The sequence below is a fragment of the Mustela putorius genome, unplaced genomic scaffold, assembly GCF_011764305.1.
Source record: "Mustela putorius furo isolate JIRA1106 unplaced genomic scaffold, ASM1176430v1.1 tig00003962_pilon_pilon_pilon, whole genome shotgun sequence".
NCBI classification, from domain to species: Eukaryota; Metazoa; Chordata; class Mammalia; order Carnivora; family Mustelidae; genus Mustela; species Mustela putorius.
This window is the reverse complement of record NW_025422106.1, coordinates 23,846,870-23,864,964: the sequence shown is the minus strand read 5'-3', so window position 1 is coordinate 23,864,964 and position 18,095 is coordinate 23,846,870. Positions and strand designations below refer to the sequence as shown.

At 50.9% G+C, this 18,095-nt stretch overlaps 1 protein-coding gene across 2 annotated transcripts; it reads right to left on the bottom strand.

The window, feature by feature from the left end:
* Positions 1 to 86: 86 nt before the first annotated feature.
* On the bottom strand, positions 87 to 11,701 carry SERPINF1 (serpin family F member 1). 2 transcript variants are annotated; one of them, XM_004746861.3, is made up of 9 exons: positions 11,565 to 11,701; positions 8,690 to 8,768; positions 7,531 to 7,621; positions 5,149 to 5,347; positions 4,401 to 4,556; positions 3,603 to 3,806; positions 2,320 to 2,462; positions 933 to 1,143; positions 87 to 473 (listed from the first exon to the last, which is right to left on the bottom strand). In XM_004746861.3, the coding sequence occupies exons 3-9, from the start codon at positions 7,612 to 7,614 to the stop codon at positions 214 to 216; spliced, it is 1,257 nt and encodes a 418-aa protein (XP_004746918.1). In that variant the 5' UTR covers positions 7,615 to 7,621; positions 8,690 to 8,768; positions 11,565 to 11,701; the 3' UTR covers positions 87 to 213. The 2 variants fall into 2 exon arrangements, with proteins under 2 accessions (XP_004746918.1, XP_004746919.1); XM_004746862.3 differs by lacking the exon at positions 8,690 to 8,768 and having other exon boundaries at positions 11,565 to 11,673.
* Between the last annotated feature and the right edge of the window lie 6,394 nt (positions 11,702 to 18,095).

The window sequence follows — 18,095 nt, the reverse complement described above, 5'->3', positions numbered from 1 at the left end:
AGGACCAGCAGATCTCAAAAGGGCTATTTATCTTCATATTAAACTTAACAGAGCTCAAAACAGGAGGAGGAACAGGGCAACAAAGGTTAAGGATAAAGCACTTTATTGCAAAGTATACACTGAAACAACATGGGGCAGGCTTCCTGTCATATGTTATCTGCCATCCCTCGAGGGTTTTGTTCTTCCAGGGTATTTGAACGTGAAACTGCACCGTTAAATGCCCCTGGGGTCCAGAATTTTGCCTATGAAGAGAAGGGCCCCTGTGTCTGTGTCTCTCAGTACAAAGATGAAAGGTTGGTTAAGGTGATAGTCCAGGGGAAAGGTGAGGCGGGCAGGCTGGAGCCCTGGGCTGGGTGTGGTGCCTGCCCCATCCTCGTTCCACTCGAAGCCAGAGCGATGTTCCACTTGGGTAAGTTTAATAGGTTTGCCTGTGATCTTGCTAAAGTCGGGCGAATCAAACAAGGATTGCAGTTCTGCAGAAATTGAGAGAGATTTCCATTAAAACGCGGCCTTTACCCAGCACCCTGCGCAAGAGTAGAGTCCTGGTTCTTAAATCCTGATTCTCAAGGAGGCAGGCAAGCTGGGAGTAGAACCCCACTTTGGACCTTCAGTGAGGTCTGTAGACCTCTGGGCTGGATAGTGTTCAAGTGACTTGCCCAAGAGCACTCAAAAACCAGCGAGTGAGGTTAAGACCAGAAACCAGCTCAACAGACCTGTGTTTTGAGAGGCAGTGTTCTGTTTCGAGATGTAGGGACTAAGGAATGCATCTGATAAGGGCAGTTCATGCCTCCCCTCCAGTGTTAGTAGAATTAAGGAATCATCCATGGCCTCCCCACAAAGCCACAGAGCCCTTGAGTGCTGCTTAGCAAGGCAGAAAGCTCAAAAAGCTCAACCCCACCCACCCCAATAGCAGAGTGGTCTGGCAGACATACTCATCTCCTGCAGGGACTTAGTGACTTCGCCTTCGTAACTCAGCTTCAGCTTGGGAATGGTCAGGACTGCCTGAATAGTCTTCAGTTCTCGGTCTATGTCATGAATGAACTCAGAGGTGAGGCTCTCTTCTATCATGGTCAAGTTCTGGGTTACTTTCAGAGGCAGGAAGAAGATGATACTCATGCTGCCAGTCAGGGGCAGCTGGGCAATCTGAAACCACAGGGAGGGAGCACGTGGGTTAGTTCCTTGGACCCGGAGAGCCCAGGGCTAGACACACACACTCCAAGCTGCCTTCTCCTCTCCTGCTGTGGGGTTCCTTGGCCGTGAATTCCCCAGCCCCTAATCTCTTTAACAACTGTCCTTCTTGGCCATTGCCTTCTGGCTACAAGATGTTTACTGAAGTTCCTTCAAAAAAACGTAGATTGTTGTCTTTTCTTACCTTAGCCTAATACCAACTGAAATTATGAGCTGAAAGAATTTTCTCCCAAAGATTGTCTGCCAGTAGTTACTGATCAGCTGTTATTTACAGAGCCCTGGACTAGAACAGGGGGTATTGAGCATAGGAACACAGAAGCAGTAATAAAATGGGTCTTTGGGGGCACCTGGGTGGCTCAGTTGTTTAAATGTCTGCCTTTGGCTCAGGTCACAATCCCAGGGTCCTGGGATTGAGTCCTGTGTTGGGCTCCCTGCTCAGCGGAGCGCCTGCTTCTCCCTCTCCCACTCCCCCTGCTCATGGTCTCTCTCTCTTTCTCAACAATAAAATCTTCTAAAAAATAAAATAAAATAAAATGGGTCTTTGGAGCAGAGGTTCTTAACCTTAGGTCTGTGGGACAGACAACATCAGGAGTCTTAACAGCCCCTGAACCCATATACGGAATATGTGTGTGCACAGACGGCATTTCTCTCAAGTGTTTTAGGCGTTTTGTCAGATTTCCAAAGAAAAAGGTTTAAGAACTACTGACTTAGAATTAAAGGATGTCAGGCTTGTGAAAGACTTAGAATGCCAGCCATTTAGGGTGTGTGACCATTTTTTTTTTAATTTGGCTTTGAATTCTAGAAATAAAAGATCCCCCCAAAGAAAGAAAAAAAGGAGAGGCAGAGAAAGAAGGGGGAAAAGACAAGAAAACACCAGCATGTGATTTGCCCAGTCTTGGCCCATTTCACATTATCTGTTAATCCTTACAGCAAACCCTAGGAGGATGAGTTTCGAGACCCATCCTTCATTTTAAGAAGAAAGGCTCAGAAAAGCTATTGACTTGCTGAAAGCTACACAGCAGGCAGAATTTAGACAGCTGTCCCATCTCAAAGGTCAGCCTATTTCACTATATGCCATCCTGCCTGTCTCTGTCCTCCCCTCTGCCCACCGCTCATCCAGCCCCTACACACCTTGCAGTTGAGATCAGAGTCCAAGCCATAGCGTAAGATGGCCTTAGGGTCTGACATCATGGGGACTCTCACGGTCCTCTCCTCATCCAAGTGGAAATCCTGAAGGGAAGTCTTTCTGGAGTCAAACTTTGTTACCCACTGCCCTGAAATGAAACAAATGGGGAGTACCCTGAGCCCCAGGAGACCAGACAGGCATTGGGACTGGGGCTGGGAGACCAAAGCCTATGGTTTAAAGGCGTCTGCCTAAAGGAATCTTAGAGGCCCTGACACATCAGGGAACAGCTCTGTCTGAGAACGTGCAGGCCCGACTACAATAGGTCAAGGATCTGAATACCTTCCATATAGAGACTCGGGAGGAATTACTGATTTGACCATCTGGATCATACAAGTTCTGTGATGGCCTGGGAGAAAAGTCAGCTGGTGTCTCCTTTCACAGTGAGGTGTCTGGGGGACAGGATCAGAGGAGATCAGGCTGCAAGGGACCCCGACATCACCCCTCTGGAAAATCACTGAAGCCCAGAGGGGCAGAGGCACTGGCAGGTGCTCAAACAATGAGGTGGTAACCAAGCTCCCTACGTTGAAGTTGACTTTTTATATGCTGGCCTGTAATGGCTTCTCTCACTTTCCGGAGATCAGTGCTTCAGGTAGGGCCTCTCTCAAGGTCAGGGTCCCACTAGCTACTGCCTGATAGACAGAAGTTACAGAAAAGCATTTCAAGAAGAGGTTGCCCCAAATCCCACCCAAGTCTTCTCTGAATGGGGCCAGCTTCACACGGCCTGTGGAGGAGTCTCAGGCATGTCACCACAGCAGCATGCTATGAGAGAACTAACGGTTTGCTGAATACTTGTGCCCTGGGCACAGGGCTCCGGCTGGTGTGAAGACACGAGGCAATGTAGACAGCCTCTGAGGTAAGTGTGTCATCCCGTGTCAGAGGTGAGGCCTGTGCAGGGCTTGATGCCAGGGAAGGCCCAGCTGGGCTTTGACCCTCATCTGACTCCAGCACGAATCTCACAGTGCCCACCCCCAAACAGGCCCCCGAGTGCTAGCACTTTCTTCTCCCTGCTAGGCTTTGTGCATGGTCTCTTAACACTTTGTAGACACACACCGTAGGTTTGCCTGGGCCCAGAAGACAAGCACAGAGCCTTCAGGCAGGTGCCTTCCCCAGGTCATCCTCTGGCTTCACCTCTCAGTTCCTGCTGAACTCTGTCTCTGACGTCCCCCCTTCCCCAGCCCCTCTGACACCCACCCTCCACCCTTGGCCAAAAGAGAAGTGGAGCCCTCACCCTTGAAGTGAGCCACACCGAGGAGGAGAATGCTGACTCCACTGGGTATTTCCTGGGTGGACCTAGCGATTTTCCCTTTCATCTGGGCCTGCACCCAGTTGTTAACCTCCTGAAGGTCCAAGCGAGGGTTGCCAGTCAGGATTCTGGGCCTGGTGCCATAGGACTTCTCCAGTGGTGTGACAAAGCTGGATTTTATCCGCAGCTCTGGGAAGAGATGGAGTAGGGGTAAGTGTGCTCTGAGCTCCCAACCAGCATCTGCTCTGGGAGAGCGCGCCAGGCTGAGGTTCTGGTTTACCACTCAGCAGGCCCTGACTTCCTGCCTAATGACTTCCCGTGACTTGCCCAGACTCCCCGCCAGCTTCCCCAGCCGCTGTTTCTCTTCAGGTTACCGCACTCCCAGGGCCCTCCCACCATCTTCTGCTTCCTCTTTCTGATCCCTTTTGAGCTCATGGGGCCTCTTCCTGCCCACCAGCACCAGGCCCAGCCTGGGCAGACGTGATCTAGTGTTTAGAAAGAAACACCCTGGGTGCCTGGGTGGCTCCGTCGGTTAAGCAACTGCCTTTGGCTCAGGTCATGATTCTGGAGTCCCGGGATCGGGTCCTGCATCAGGCTCTCCGCTCAGGGGGAAGTCTGCTTCTTCCTCTGAGCCTTCCCTCTCTCATACTCTCTCTCTCAAATAAATAAAATCTTAAAAAAAAAAAAAAAAAGGAGAAGAAAAGAAAAGAAACCGCCCACCCACCACCATAGAGCATAGATCCCCAAATTCCTCCAGCATCCCAGGCTAGCAAGGTGACCCACTCCTTTCAAAGATGATCCGGGAAGCACTCTTGAAGTTCTTCTCGGGGGCAGTGACGGCGGCAAGGAGCTCCTTATAGGTGCCATGGATGTCCGGGTTGCTGATCAGGTCATAGTACAGGGCCCGGTGGATGGTGGATTCTGTCCGCTGTTCCGCTCCTGCCAGAGAGCGGGGTGGGAGACTTAATACCTGGCCACCAGGGCCCAGGTCAGGCCAGCTCCCGGGGTGGGACACCACGTTCTTGGTCTTCCACTGTTCATACTGGTGGCATTCTTGCTGGGCGAGAAATTCGAAAGCAGTGGAAGAAAAACAAGATTTTCCTCCAGCAGGTGAAGGCCATCAGGCCTAGAGAGAGTGACAAGGGCCGGAGGGAGGGTTCAAGCCCCCGTGCTTCTCTGGCCACAGCCCTTACCAGAAAGTTTGGTGGTCACCCGCTCATGACTCTCCCCATGCCCCACCACGCCACCGGGAACTCAGCTGTGACCAAGTAAGAGCAAGGACCACCCCCGCTTGTAGGGGGTGGCACACAGAAGCTTGTGTTAAGAACGGAGTGTCAAAGTCATCCCATCATCAGTAAGTGGTCGTGAGGCCATGTCCCCAAGTCAGCAGTGCTCTGCACCCTCCGCAGAGCTGGGGTCGGGGGTTGTAGGTACACGTAAAGGGACCCCAGTGGGCCGCTCTCTCACCACCTCTCTGCAGGGGCCACAGGCCACTCCAGGCACCCCAGGCTGTCCCCATCTGAGAACTCACCCAGCGAGAGCGCAGAGAGAGCGGTAGCCACACTGAGGGGGGATAGCAGCACGTTGGCAGCTGGGCTAAGGCCGGACCTCACACGGTACAGGTCATACCCAAAGTTGGAGATGGCCGCTGCTAGCTTATTCACAGGGACCTTGAAGAAGGGGTCCTCCTCTTCCACGGGCACCCCTGTGGTGTCGGGAGCTGGGGCGTCCTGGATTTGAGCACAAGGACCATCAGAGATGAGCTGTGTGTGATGGGAACCCTTGTTGCTTTGAGTGGGATTGTCCTTCTGGCCCCTTAGAAATGTCCTGGCTGAGTACCCTACATGTAGCCTAATGTTAGAAGGAGAGTGTGATCCTGGATCCTGCCGGAGTTCTTGGCTGGGGACAGGCAGTCCCACATAGAAATTAGCTGACCAGGTTTAAACACTAGTGACTTGTGAGCCTCAGGCCTGTGACATACTTAAAAAGAGGGAGGAGGGATGCTTGGGTGGCTCATTTGGTTAACTGTCTGTCTTCGGCTCAGGTCATGATCTCGGGTCCTGGGATCGAGTCCTGCAGCAGGCTCTCTGCTCATCTGGGAGCCTGCTTCTCCCTCTGCCTGCTGGTCCCCCTGCTTGTGCACTCTCTCCCTCTCTCTCTGACAAATAAATAAGATCCTTTTAAAAAGAGAGAGAGAAAGATAAGAGTGCCCTCCCTTCCAAGGAACCTTGCTCTCAGGCCAGAGCAAGCTGCCTGTCTTCCCCTTTGCTAACTGCTTCCAACTCTCTACCTGGACCCTCCTGTGATTCCCCCAACCCCAGTCCCATCTTTTATGGCCTCTGATGGCATAGCATCTCCTCCACAACTTTTCCCTAATCACCCCAAGCTGAAGGCCCGTTTTGGTTTCCTGAACTTTTTAGGGGATCAGCTCCCACTTACATATTAACCACCTACCATGTGCCAGACTGTGCTGGTTCTCTTCACTGGAGTCACTTCATTTCCTGCTTGTTGATCTATTTGATACCTCAAAAGACTGAGTTCCTTGAAGGCAAGATCTGAGTCCTTTATATTTCTGCCCCGCCCCAGCCCCTATAGAGCAGGTATTCAGTAGGTAAAAAGTAGGTGACTGGCCACGAGAGCCCTGCAAGGGTAGTTTTGGTTTCTCTTTAAAGATTATTGATTTGTGGGATGCCTGGGTGGCTCAGTAGTCAAATCCTCTGCTTTTGGCCCAGGACATGATCCCAGGGTCCTGGGATCGAGCCCCACATCAGGCTCTGTGCTCAGCAGGGAGCCTGCTTCCTCCTCTCTCTGCCTGCCTCTCTGCCTACTTGGGATCTCTGTCTATCAAATAAATAAATAAAATCTTTTTTTTTCTTTAAGAGTATTTATTTGAGAGAGAGAAGGCGAGCGCATGTGCGCACTCAAACAGGGGAAGAGCCAGAGGGAGAACAGGGAGTCCATGCGGGGACTTGATCCCAGGACCCCAAGACCTAAGCCAAAGGTAGAGACTTAACCTACTGAGCCACCCAAGTCCCCCTGGATAGGTATTTTTAATCCCATTTTACAGATAAGAAAGAGACTCGGGGGGCGCCTGGGTGGCTCAGTTGTTGAGCATCTGCGCTCAGCTCTCGTCATGGTCTCAAGAGTCCTGGCATCAAGCCCCACATTGGGCTCGCTGCTCAGCAGGAAGCCTGCTTCTCCCTCTCCCTCTCCCACTCCCCCTGCTTGTGTTCCCTCTTTTACTGTTTCTCTTCTGAAATATAAACAAATAAAATCTTTAAAAAAGAAATTTAAAAAGAAGAAAGGAGGAAAGGAAGGAAGGAAAGAAGGGGGGGAGGGAGGAAGAAACGGACTCATTTCAAAGTGACTTGTCTACAGTAACAAAGCTAAGAAGTGAGAGGCAGAGCCAGAGCTCTCGACCACGTCCAGGACTCCAGCCAGTAGCCCGGGCTGCCCTGGGCCCTCACTGCCCCTTAGCCTGAGATTCTCAGCATCAGTCTCCACAGTCTGACCGTGCTTCCTCCGGACAGCAAAGGGACCTTTCTGCACGCTTACATCTCCGCTGCACTCCGGTTGCTATCGGAACAAATATCCAGGACCACCATCCTGTCAGTGAGACCCACGAGTGCCCCAAGGTAGTGAGAAAAGGTCTTCACTGAAAGGGATACCCCCGGGCTTGCTAGACTGCCTTCACTTTTCACCTTCTGGGATCTTATTTCTGTCTCCGCTGTGTTACCCCGAAAGGCAAGGTGAGATGTTTTCTGTCTGTTTTGCTGAAGGAGAAATCCAGGCCTTATCTACACAGGAAGGCCGGAGTCTGGCCTGGAACCGGGATGTCTGCCCCATCCCCCTTACTGCCTGCTAAGGAGGGGTGGGGATTGCCCACACCTCGCCTCGCACCAACCCCGCTGACCTCCTGGGGGCTGCCCGCGCTGTCCTGGCAGCTGCTGTGCGCGAGGAGGGCTCCAGTCCAGAGGAGAAGCACGAGGGCCTGCATCCTGAGCCTGCAAGAAAAGAGGGAGTGGGCTGTCCCCCTCACCCACCGCCTGCTCCGCCAGCCACCCTGAGTGGGGCGCAGGAGCTTGCCAGGATGAGGCACCTTAACTCCGACCTCCCCAGGCTGGAAGCAGACCTTCAACTTGACGATCCCTCCCTCTGAGTGCCTTGCCACCCCTCCACCTGCCTCATGGCCTACAGCCCCAGGATGAGTCTGTGCTTTTGTCCCCCTGTGTGTGTCAGGAGATCTGGGGGCCTCGAGCCCCAGGGTCATGGACTCTGGGGACATTGGAGAACCAGCAGTGGGCTCCTCTGTGTGGCTGTGGCCTAGCAGAAATGCAAAGCATGGCTCTTCTCTGGAGACACAGGGCCAGCTCATGATACAGAATTTGGGGTAATGTCAGAATGGGACAGAATCTAGTTCCCATAGGTAGAATTACAGAACACAGAGAAGGGAGGCATCTGTTCCAGCTCCTCGCCATCCCCAGGAAGTTCTCAGACCCTGTCCTCGAATTACTCTGGTCTAGAACCTGTGGCCTCATAAGGGACTCATTCCCTTCAGAGATAGTTCTCTATGGAGAGTTCTTACTCTCCTGCTAAGGAGCACTGGGTCTAGGGGCCGAGAGCCTGGGTTCAAATCTCAATTCTGTGTCTTAATAGCTCTCTTGAGAACTCACAGCATCTTCTCTTGCAAAATGGAAACCAGATAGTTCTTGATATGAGCAATAAATCAGGTCACGTCTCCAAAGAAATGAACAGCACAAAGGCAGGTGAGCTCTGCAGTGATCCTAGAGCTAAAAATGTGTCTCCCTACACCTGGAACCCCAGGGCCCCCCTTCTCTCCTAGGGAGCCAGATCCTCTGCCCCCTACTAGCTCAAAAATAGCTCTTAAACCCTCGGAGCTTTCTTTCCTTCAGGTTAAACAACCCCAGGACCCTTCACATCCCCAGCAGCGGCCTCTTCCAACCAGTTCCCTCTAGCCCCTGAACCACAAGGGAAAAGGGAAATCTGGGGGTAGAGTTCAGGGCTCCATGTCTGCCACCATCCCTCAGCCTCCTGCATGTCCATGAACTCACCCCTTGGAGTTAGGATGTGGGGTGCGAGGGGATGAAGGCAGCTGGGAGGTCCCGCAGATAGGATCTTCCAAGGGACCTTCTGTTTAAAAAGTGGGACAAGATCTCAGTAACTAGGACCTTCGGTTGGTCCCTGTCTCGCCCCCACCACCACCCATATTGCCAGGTCACCAATTTATAACATCTGTGTTCCCTGACCCTCACCTGCCCTACGCACACGCACGGACACACTGGCCAAGGCTCTCCGGCATGTTCACGGTCATCATTTCTATGCCCATCAATACCTTCCCACACGCGCAACACGCATACTTTTCTGACTTCTCAGAGCAAATAGGAAAGTTGGGAGTGGGATGTGTGATTTTTGGTGGAAGTCCTTAGAATCAAGCCAGATAATCCACTGGACAACACTGGAGAGATGAAAGGCAACGAAAGAAGGGACCACCTTTCAGAGTTTGCTCAGTCTGTGGCTGGACTGCAAGTGGGAAGTAGCCCAGCTTTCTTCTCAAAGCCTGATCTGGAGCTTGTGTCCCAGAGCGAGTCCCACAGACCCCAAGTCCTCACCCAGCTACTCTCCTGCCCAGCTGCCCCTGGAGCTCAGAGAGAACCTCCCCTTGAGCCACGAGGACAAGATTTCTTTGATACCAGCTAGAGACCCGGAACACCAGACAGTCTCACAACTGCTCTCTCCGCCCTCCCAGCCGCACCCCAGAGCTAGGAGGAGTCTTCTTGCCTGAGCCCCAGCAGACTGGTGTATCAGAGACCACAAAATTCCCTGAGATTTCTAGGCGGCAAGGGTATAGGAAATGCTATTACCCCTAGCACCTCTGGCCCCGGTAGGGAGCTGAGACAGGAGGGACACGGGGCTCAGCCTGGCATAGTGTTTAAGAAAACCAAGTTCATGGGGCGCCTGGGTGGCTCAGTGGGTTAAAGCCTCTGCCTTCAGCTCAGGTCATGATCCCAGGGTCCTGAGATCAAGCCCTGCATTGGGCTCTCTGCTCAGCAGGGAGCCTGCTTCCCTTCCTCTCTCTCTCTGCCTGCCTCTCTGCCTACTTGTGATCTCTGTCTGTCAAATAAATAAAATCTTTAAAAAAAAAAAAATGAAAACCAAGTTCACAGTTCAAATGCGCTTGGAGGTCAAACCTTCTCTGTAGGAGTCCTCACAGAGTCAGTGCAAGCCCCAGGTTGTGGGATCATGGTCCCCATGTTGGGGGACTGAGGACTAAAGATAAGATGAGGGACCCTGGCCATGAAAAGCACATGCGTCCCCAGCTGGCCCACAGCCAGTCGCTGTGACAGGTAGTATTTTCATGGCCTCTGAATCCTCCACCTCCCCACCCTAAGGATGGAGGAAGAGGAGTGATTATGGAGAGCCCCCCAAAAGGGCCCTGGGAGGGCAGAGAGTCAGAATCTACTTGGGGTTGGGGGTCCCTCTGAGCCCACTCGATGCCCTGTCCAAGGTGATTGTTCTGTGGCCTGAGGGCAGGCAGCCACCGCCTGGCCAGGGACACAGGGACACTCATGCCATCCGTCCAAAGGGCAGTATCTAAGCCAGACTCCGGTCCCCCTAGGAGTGGGAGGGCATGGGGAGGAGGTAGATATTCTCTCTGCTGGGCCAAGGTCAGGCTTTCCTTTCTGCTGCATTTACCAAAATCAGGAGACACTGGGATTTTGTGATCTTGCATTCCAGCTGGGCGGATAAACTTGAGCCAATACATGTGTTTCAGATTAAATCCGGTTGTGAGACAAACACCATCCCTCCTCCTCCTCCTTCCAGCACCACACAGCCTAAAGCCACATGGCAGTGGACCTCCTGGGCAGTGCAGGGAAGGACACCGCCCTCCCTCCTGGCTTTGGAAGGGCGGACCCGGGCGTGCCCTCCAGGCCCACTACCTTGGCGACCCTGCCGGTCCCCAGGCAGCGTTCCTTCTCGAGTCTTGGAACCTGAGTGAGTGAGGCCAGGGGAACCCATGAGTTTCGCTCTGCACACCCCAGGAGGACCGGCCCTAGAAGCAGAGCTCCCTGGCCCCCAGGGGCTGTACTCCTGGTGGACAGGCCTGGGCCAGACGATGATGGGGTTTCTGCGAAGCCTGTGGCTTTTATGGGGCCCAGACCCTCCCCTTGCTGTGGCTTACCCCCAGGAGCAGAAAGAGTGCGGGCAGCCATCCTCTCCAGCACGGGCCACAGGCCCCCAAACCCCCCCACAGGCTGCACTAAATAGCAGTCATTGTTTGCCAACGGCCAAAGCCCATAGATCTCCGAGTGTTCACTGGCAACTAATTTGGCCAAAGAGAAGAGGTGGGTGCTGGATCACAGGGCCCAGGTGTCCTCCCTTCCAGTCTTCTGCAGGACTCAACAGGCTAGTAGTGGCTTGGCTTGGAAATCAGCACCAGCTGAACTTGAAAAAGAAGCAGGGAGCTGAGCCCAAGCCAAGGCTGCACTGGGCGAGGGGAGCAGGCTGCCTCCTAACTGCCCCAGGGAAGCCCCGCTCAGGGGCAACCTCCTTCCTTGGGGGAGGAGGCACGGGGGCCACAGAGCCCCTCTGAGGTGCTGCTCAGAACTAGCCTGCAGCTATGTCCTCTGCCCCTTCCCACCACAGCCCTCCCCATGGCTACCCACCCACTTCATTCAAAAGTCTTCCCAGACTCTCCTCCCAGTGGGGCTTGGGGAAAAGTGGGCCCTGGGCCTTTGAGCCCCAACTCCCTCTGCCCTCTCTCATCCTCTCTCCCCGGGGCCCAAGCAGCAGGGGCGACTGTCCCCCCCACCTCCTCTCCCTTGCATCCCTCTTTGCTGATCCCTGGAGTCTCCTGCCTCCCCCAGCCCAGGGGACCCTCTCCAGTCTTGCCCTGATGCTCTCACACCGGAGGGGGAGCTGCTTTACCTGTGGGTGTGCCCAGTTGCCACCGGCCTAGGTCTGTCTGCACACTGAGGGGCTCCAGCAAATACCCAGAGCTTTTGCAGCGCCTCCCAGTCCAGAGCCCAGCAAGCTTCAGATTACAGCTACTCCTTTCTTAAAGCGACCTGCACTCAATTCAGATTCTGTGATTGCATCATTGCCTGATGTTAACTTTTACCCACTGCTGCCCTTCCACCCCACACCCCCAACACACACACACACACACACAGAGCAGACCTTCCTCCAGGGCCCTGGCCTGCCTCCTGCCTGAGGTCCCACCCCCAGAGGGCACCCTGGCCCACTTGGGTGGGAGACAGGGCTGAGGAACAGTCCTCTGGAGGAAGCCTGGAAAGCAGGCCAGACCAGAGCAAACCCGGCTGCTGTGCTGGGACTCTAGATTTTCCTGGTCCTTGGCTCTGACTCTAACTGGGAGTTGGAGAAGACAATTCTCGTGGCTTTCCTTGGCTGAAAAAGGAAGGGAAGAGATGGAATTGGGATGTCTCTTTGCTTTTTCAGCCCTGGAATTCTGTGATTTCTGAAGATCAGAAAGGGAGGTGGGAAAAATATCTGACCAGAGGAAGAACTGAGCTGTGCTTTAACCATTGGTCCTGAGTGGAGGCTGAGTGTGTGCCTGGCATGGCCTGGGCACTGTACAGGTCACCTTTAGGACAACACCTTGGCCCCACTCACCTGGGATGCTTAGGACCTTGCATCATGGTTGGGAATCTAAAATACTGATGTGTTGGGGCGCCTGGGTGGCTCAGTGGGTTAAAGCCTCTGCCTTCCGCTCAGGTTGTGACCCCAGGGTCCTAGGATGGAGCCCCACATCGGGCTCTCTGCTCGGTGGGGAGCCTGCTTCCCCCTCTCTCTGCCTGCCTCTCTGCCTCCTTGTGATCTCTGTCTGTCAAATAAATAAATAAAATCTTTAAAACAATAAAAAATAGGGGCGCCTGGGTGGCTCAATGGATTAAGCCGCTGCCTTCAGCTCAGGTCATGATCTCGGGGTCCTGGGATCGAGTTCCGCGTCGGACTCTCTGCATGGTAGGGAGCCTGCTTCCTCCTCTCTCTATCTCTCTGCCTGCCTCTCTGCCTACTTGTGATCTCTGTCTGTCAAATAAATAAACAAAATCTTAAAAAAAATAAAAAATAAAATAAAATAGTAATGTGGGCGGGGGGCACCAAGGGAGCTGAGTCGGTGAAGTGACTCTCTTCAGCTCAGGTAACGATCCCCAGGTCGGGAGTCTGCTTCTCTTTCTACCTCTCCTCTCTCCCTGCTCATGGGCGCACGCTCTCCCTCTCTCTCAAATAAATAAATAAAATAAATAAAATAAAATATATATATATATATTTTAGATTTTATTTATTTATCTGACAGAGAGAGATCACAAGTAGGCAGAGAGGCAGGCAGAGAGTGAGGGAGACAGGCTCCCTGCTGAGCAGAGAGCCCGATGCAGGACTCGATCCCAGGACGCTGAGATCATGACCTGAGCCGAAGGCAGTGGCTTAACCCACTGAGCCACCCAGGCACCCCAATAAATAAATCTTTTAAAAAAAAAATGCTGACATGGGAAATAATTAGTGTAACAAAATGCCTTCTAGGCAGATATGAGTGCAGCCCAAAATCCTGTGGTGGCTTGGAGGAGAGCTCAGAGTAGGGCTGGAGAGCGCTCTGGAATATTTAGCTGAAGGAAGAGAAAATTTAGGGAAACATCACCCTGTGTGAGGCTTCAGGGAACAGAACTGGGTAGAAATTCCCAGTGCACAAGATTCAGCTTTATGTAATAAAAAAATGTATCAACACTCAGGGTTCAAGCCTTTTGGGCGCCTGGGTGGCTCAGTGGGTTAAGGCCTCTGCCTTTGGCTCGGGTTGTGATTCCAGGGTCCTGGGATCGAGCCCCACACCAGGCTCTTTGCTTGCCAGGGAGCCTGCTTCCTTCTCTCTGCCTTCCTCTCTGCCTACTTGTGATCTGCATCTGTTAAATAAATAAATAAAATCTTTTTACTTGGGGTGCCTGGGAGGCTTAGTGGGTTAAGCGTCTGCCTTCGGCTCAGGTCATGATCCCAGGGTCCTGGGATCAAGTCCTGTATCCGGCTCCATGCTCAGCAAGGAGTCTGCTTCCCCCTCTCCCTCTGCCTGCTGTTCTGCCTAATGTGCTCTCTCTCTCTCTCTCTGTCAAATAAATAAATAAAATCTTTTAAAAAAATAGAGTACCTTTATGCAAGGCACTAAATAGATATGTGGAGGAGGAGGAAGAGATAGATGAATAAGATTCAGTGTCACACTCCAGAAATTTACTGACCAGTAACAAAGGCTGGTATGAAAACAGATCATTCCACTATAATGTGACATGTTCTATGCCAGCAGTCTCTACAGCCAATACAGTACAATAGCCATTAGTCATGTGGCCACAGAGCCCCCAAAATGTGGCCTGTCTGAGCTGCTCTAAGTGTAAAATACACACCAGACTTTGGATATTTAATATGACAAAAATATTGTAAAGTATCTCAATAATTTTAATGCTGATTATATATACTGGGTTAAATAAAATATATTATTAAAATTAATTTCACCTATTTCTCTTTTAATGTGACTACTAGAAAATCTTCAATCACATATGTAGTTTGCACTATATTTCTATTGGACAACATTGTTCTGTAGGGAATTGTGGTAATGTAGTTGGAATATATGAACCTAAGCTGAATCTTGAAGGATGAATAAGAATGGGTTAAGCTGGGGCGCCTGGGTGGCTCAGTGGGTTAAGCCTCTGCCTTCGGCTAAGGTCATGGTCTCAGGGTCATGGGATTGAGCCTCGCATCAGGCTCTCTGCTCCTCAGGGATCCTGCTTTCTCCTCTCTCTCTCTACCTGTCTCTTTGCCTACTTGGGATCTCTCTGTCAAATAAGTAAATAAAATCTTAAAAAAGAGAGAGAGAGGGACGCCTGGGTGGCTCAGTTGGTTAAGCAGCTGCCTTCTGCTCAGGTCATGATCCCAGCGTCCTGGGATAGAGTCCCACATCGGGCTCCTTGCTCCGCAGGGAGCCTGCTTCTCCCTCTGACTCTGCCTTCCACTCTGTCTGCCTGTGCTCTCTTTCATTATCTCTCTCTCTGACAAATAAATAAATAAAATCTTAAAAAACAAAAAGAGAGAGAGAGAATGAACTAAGCACAGAGAGGCAGGAAGGGCATAACTATCCATGTGGACAAATTAAAATTGGATCCCTCTCTCACACCATACACAAAAAGTAGCTCTAGCTACATTAGGGATTAAATATGAACAGCAATTTCTGCTTTGGCAGAAACTTTCTTTCTCTTTTAAAAAAATGTTATATATTGATTTGAGAGAGCAGGGAGAGGGACATGCAGACGCTCCACTGAGTAGGGATCCCAACCCAAGGCTAGATTCAAGAATTCTGAGATCATGACCTGAGCCAAAGGCAGACCCCTCAACCAACTGAGCCACCCAAAAGATTGATAAATTTGATACTAAAGTTAAAACCTCATTTTCAGGAAGAGATACTGTTAAAAAAAAATGTAAACAAAAGCCTTACACTAGGAGAAAATATCTGTTACACAGGTAACTGACAAAAAAGATTTTGAATGCTAATATAGTAAAAAACTATAAATTAATACAAAAAATAAAAACTCAGCAGAAACATAGTCCCAGGTAATTCACAGAAGAATCCTAAGAGGCCAATAGACTTCTGAAAAAAGATGTTTCATCCTCACCGTAATCAGGGGAATGCAAATCAAAACCATAATTTCACGAGCGCATCTCACACTCAGCAGATGGGCAAAATTTAAACATCTGACAAGACCAAGTGTTGGTGAGGGTGTGGACAACCAGGATCCCTCCTGCCCTGCTGGTGAGGAAGTGGGAATGTAAACTGACACAACCACTTCAAAGAAGAATCTGGCACCAAAGGGGAAAGCTGTGCATAACCCTGTGTGCTGGCCTTTGCATTAAAGATGGGTAAACCCAAACCCACAACTCGGCACTTTTACTCCTAAGCGTGTGCGCTGGAAGAACTCCACACGGGTGCACAAAGTATGCGTGTACAAGAATGTTATCGTGGAGGTGGAGAAGTCTTACAGCCCTGAGAAATTGTGCTGGGAAGCCACTTATATCAACACAGATCTGTCTGCTGAGCAATGGCGTTGTGCAGTTGACTACACCTTTTTGTGTGCTCCAGTTATCTCATGGTAGCTTACAGAGAAAGAATCATCCCTCCTCCTCCAATTGCCATCAAGGGTGTCCCACTCCTACTGAAGGAGGGGGTTTCCACTGTGTTCTCCATGGGCTCTGCTCCTGCAAGTGGCCGCTCTCTTGCCTAATCCCCATATCCCTCTCAAATATCCTCTGTCACTGCCCTCTTTGGGGACACCTTCTCATGCTACATCCCCTAAGGCTACTGCCTGTTTCTCCTGTCTCCTTTCTCACTCTTTCCCAGGAGGGAAAGAGCTAATTATTCTTGTGTTTGTACTGTCTTAGCGCCATTCCCTCCTCAACTGCAATCTTGCCCATCTCTCCACTGAAACCACTGTCTCCAAGTTCGTGGGTGACCTTCATGTTGACTACCGAAAGGACATCTCTTCCCTGGAGAGCAGGCAGTAGAGAGCAGACCATTCCTCCTTTTTGAAACTCTGCCTCTTCATACACTTCCATTTCCTACACTCCTGCCTCACATGCTGCATTTTTTTGTTTTTTGTTGTTTTTTTTTTGTCTCCTTTGTCTCCTTTGCTCACTTGATCCTGGGATCTTGTAGATCCTCCATCTACATCCCCTCTTAGATTATTCTACTAGGGATGCCTTGGTGGCTCAGTGGGTTAAGCATCTGCCTTCAGCTCAGGTCATGATCCCAGGTCCGGGGATTGAGTCCCACATTAGGCTCCCTGCTCAGTGGGCAGCCTGATTCTCCCTCTGCCTGCCACTCCCCCTGCTTGTGCTCTCTCACTCTATCTCGGACTCAAAAAAAAAAAAAGTTACTTCCACCAGTTCCATCACTTTAAATGCATCTGTATGTTCCCAAATATACACTTCCAGCCCTGACCAAGATATCCAACAGCCTATCTGACAAGTCCATATGGATGTCCAGTAGGTAGGACGAACATACAATTTATCATCCAAACACTCCTCAGAGCAAAACACTACAGCAAACACTACAGACATGACTTGAACTATCCCATGTTGGTCTACATTAGTATGGCATTTCAATCATGACATGTTCAAAATAGAAATCTCCAGTCAGTCGTCAGATCTGTCGCTCAGCCTGGTTCCCATCTCAGTGAAACCCATTTTCTCAAAAAAAAAAAAAAAATCCAGAAATCTGAACCATAAACCCCATGAGCCTTGAGCCTTTCCTTTCCCTCATGTCCTGTACAATCTACCCACAAACTCTATAGCACCACCTGCAAAATATTTCTGCATGCTGACCCCTTTCTTCCATTTTCACAGTCAACACCCTGGGCCACACTGCCTGTCTCTTGCCTGCTAACCCACAGTTGTCCCTCTACATTTTGTTCTCCACCCAGCAGCCAAGCAAGTCTTCTAGGGCTTAGATCAGACCGTGGTACCCCTCAGTTAAAAGTTTTCCACAGTGAGGGGCGCCTGGGTGGCTCAGTTGGTTATAGCCTCTGCCTTCCACTCAGGTCATGATCCTGGGGTCCTGGGATGAAGCCCCGCATCTGGCTCTCTGCTCAGTGGGGAGCCTGCCTCCCCCCTCCCTCTCTCTGCCTGCCTCTGTCTACTTGTGATCTCTCTCTCTCTGTCAAATAAATAAATAAAATCTTTTTTTTTTTTAAAGTTTTCCACAGTGAATGGATTATTGCCATCCACAACCCAGATGAAGGTCACAAACATGAGGTTGAAAGAAAGAAGCCAGACCCAAGAGAGCAGACTGTATGATTCCGTTACATGGAGTTCAGAAACAGGAAAGAGCAATCTGTTGTTAGAAGTCAGGAGAGTGGGGCGCCTGGGTGGCTCAGTGGGTTAGGGCCTCTGCCTTCAGCTCAGGTCATGGTCCCAGGGTCCTGGGATCGAGCCCCACATCGGGCTCTCTGCTCAGTGGGGAGCCTGCTTCCTCCTCTCTCTGCCTGCTTCTCTGCCTGCTTGTGATCTCTCTCTGTCAAATACATAAATAAAATCTTAAAAAAAAAAAAAAGAAGAAGAAGAAGAAGAATTCAGGAGAGTGAGGGCGCCTGGACAGCTCAGTCAGTTAAGCATCTGCCTTCAGCTCAGGTCATGATCCCAGGGTCTTGGAATCGAGCCCTGTGTTGGGCTCCCTGCTCAGCAGGGAACCTACTGCTTCTCCTGTTTGTGCTCTCTCTCGCTCACTCTCTCTCAAATAAATAAATAAAATATTAAAAAAAAAAGTCAGGAGAAAGTACGATTTCCTGATGAGGGTGCTGGTTGCACAGGGATATATGATTCATGAGAAAATTCATTAATTCCTGTATGGTTCTGACTTATGTGCTTTGAATACTATATTTCAACAGAAGATGTCAATTTGTGTCCTGTCTA

What these genes read in the sequence shown, in the direction of transcription:
- SERPINF1 (XM_004746861.3), bottom strand. Translation starts at nt 7,614, where the DNA reads ATGCAGGCCCTCGTGCTTCTCCTCTGGACTGGAGCCCTCCTCGCGCAC. An exon ending in TCTCTCTGCGCTCTCGCTGG is followed by an intron (nt 4,557 to 5,148) that starts GTGAGTTCTCAG and finishes GCTCTCTGGCAG; the next exon opens with GAGCGGAACAGCGGACAGAA. An exon ending in TAAGTCCCTGCAGGAGATGA is followed by an intron (nt 474 to 932) that starts GTATGTCTGCCA and finishes CAATTTCTGCAG; the next exon opens with AACTGCAATCCTTGTTTGAT.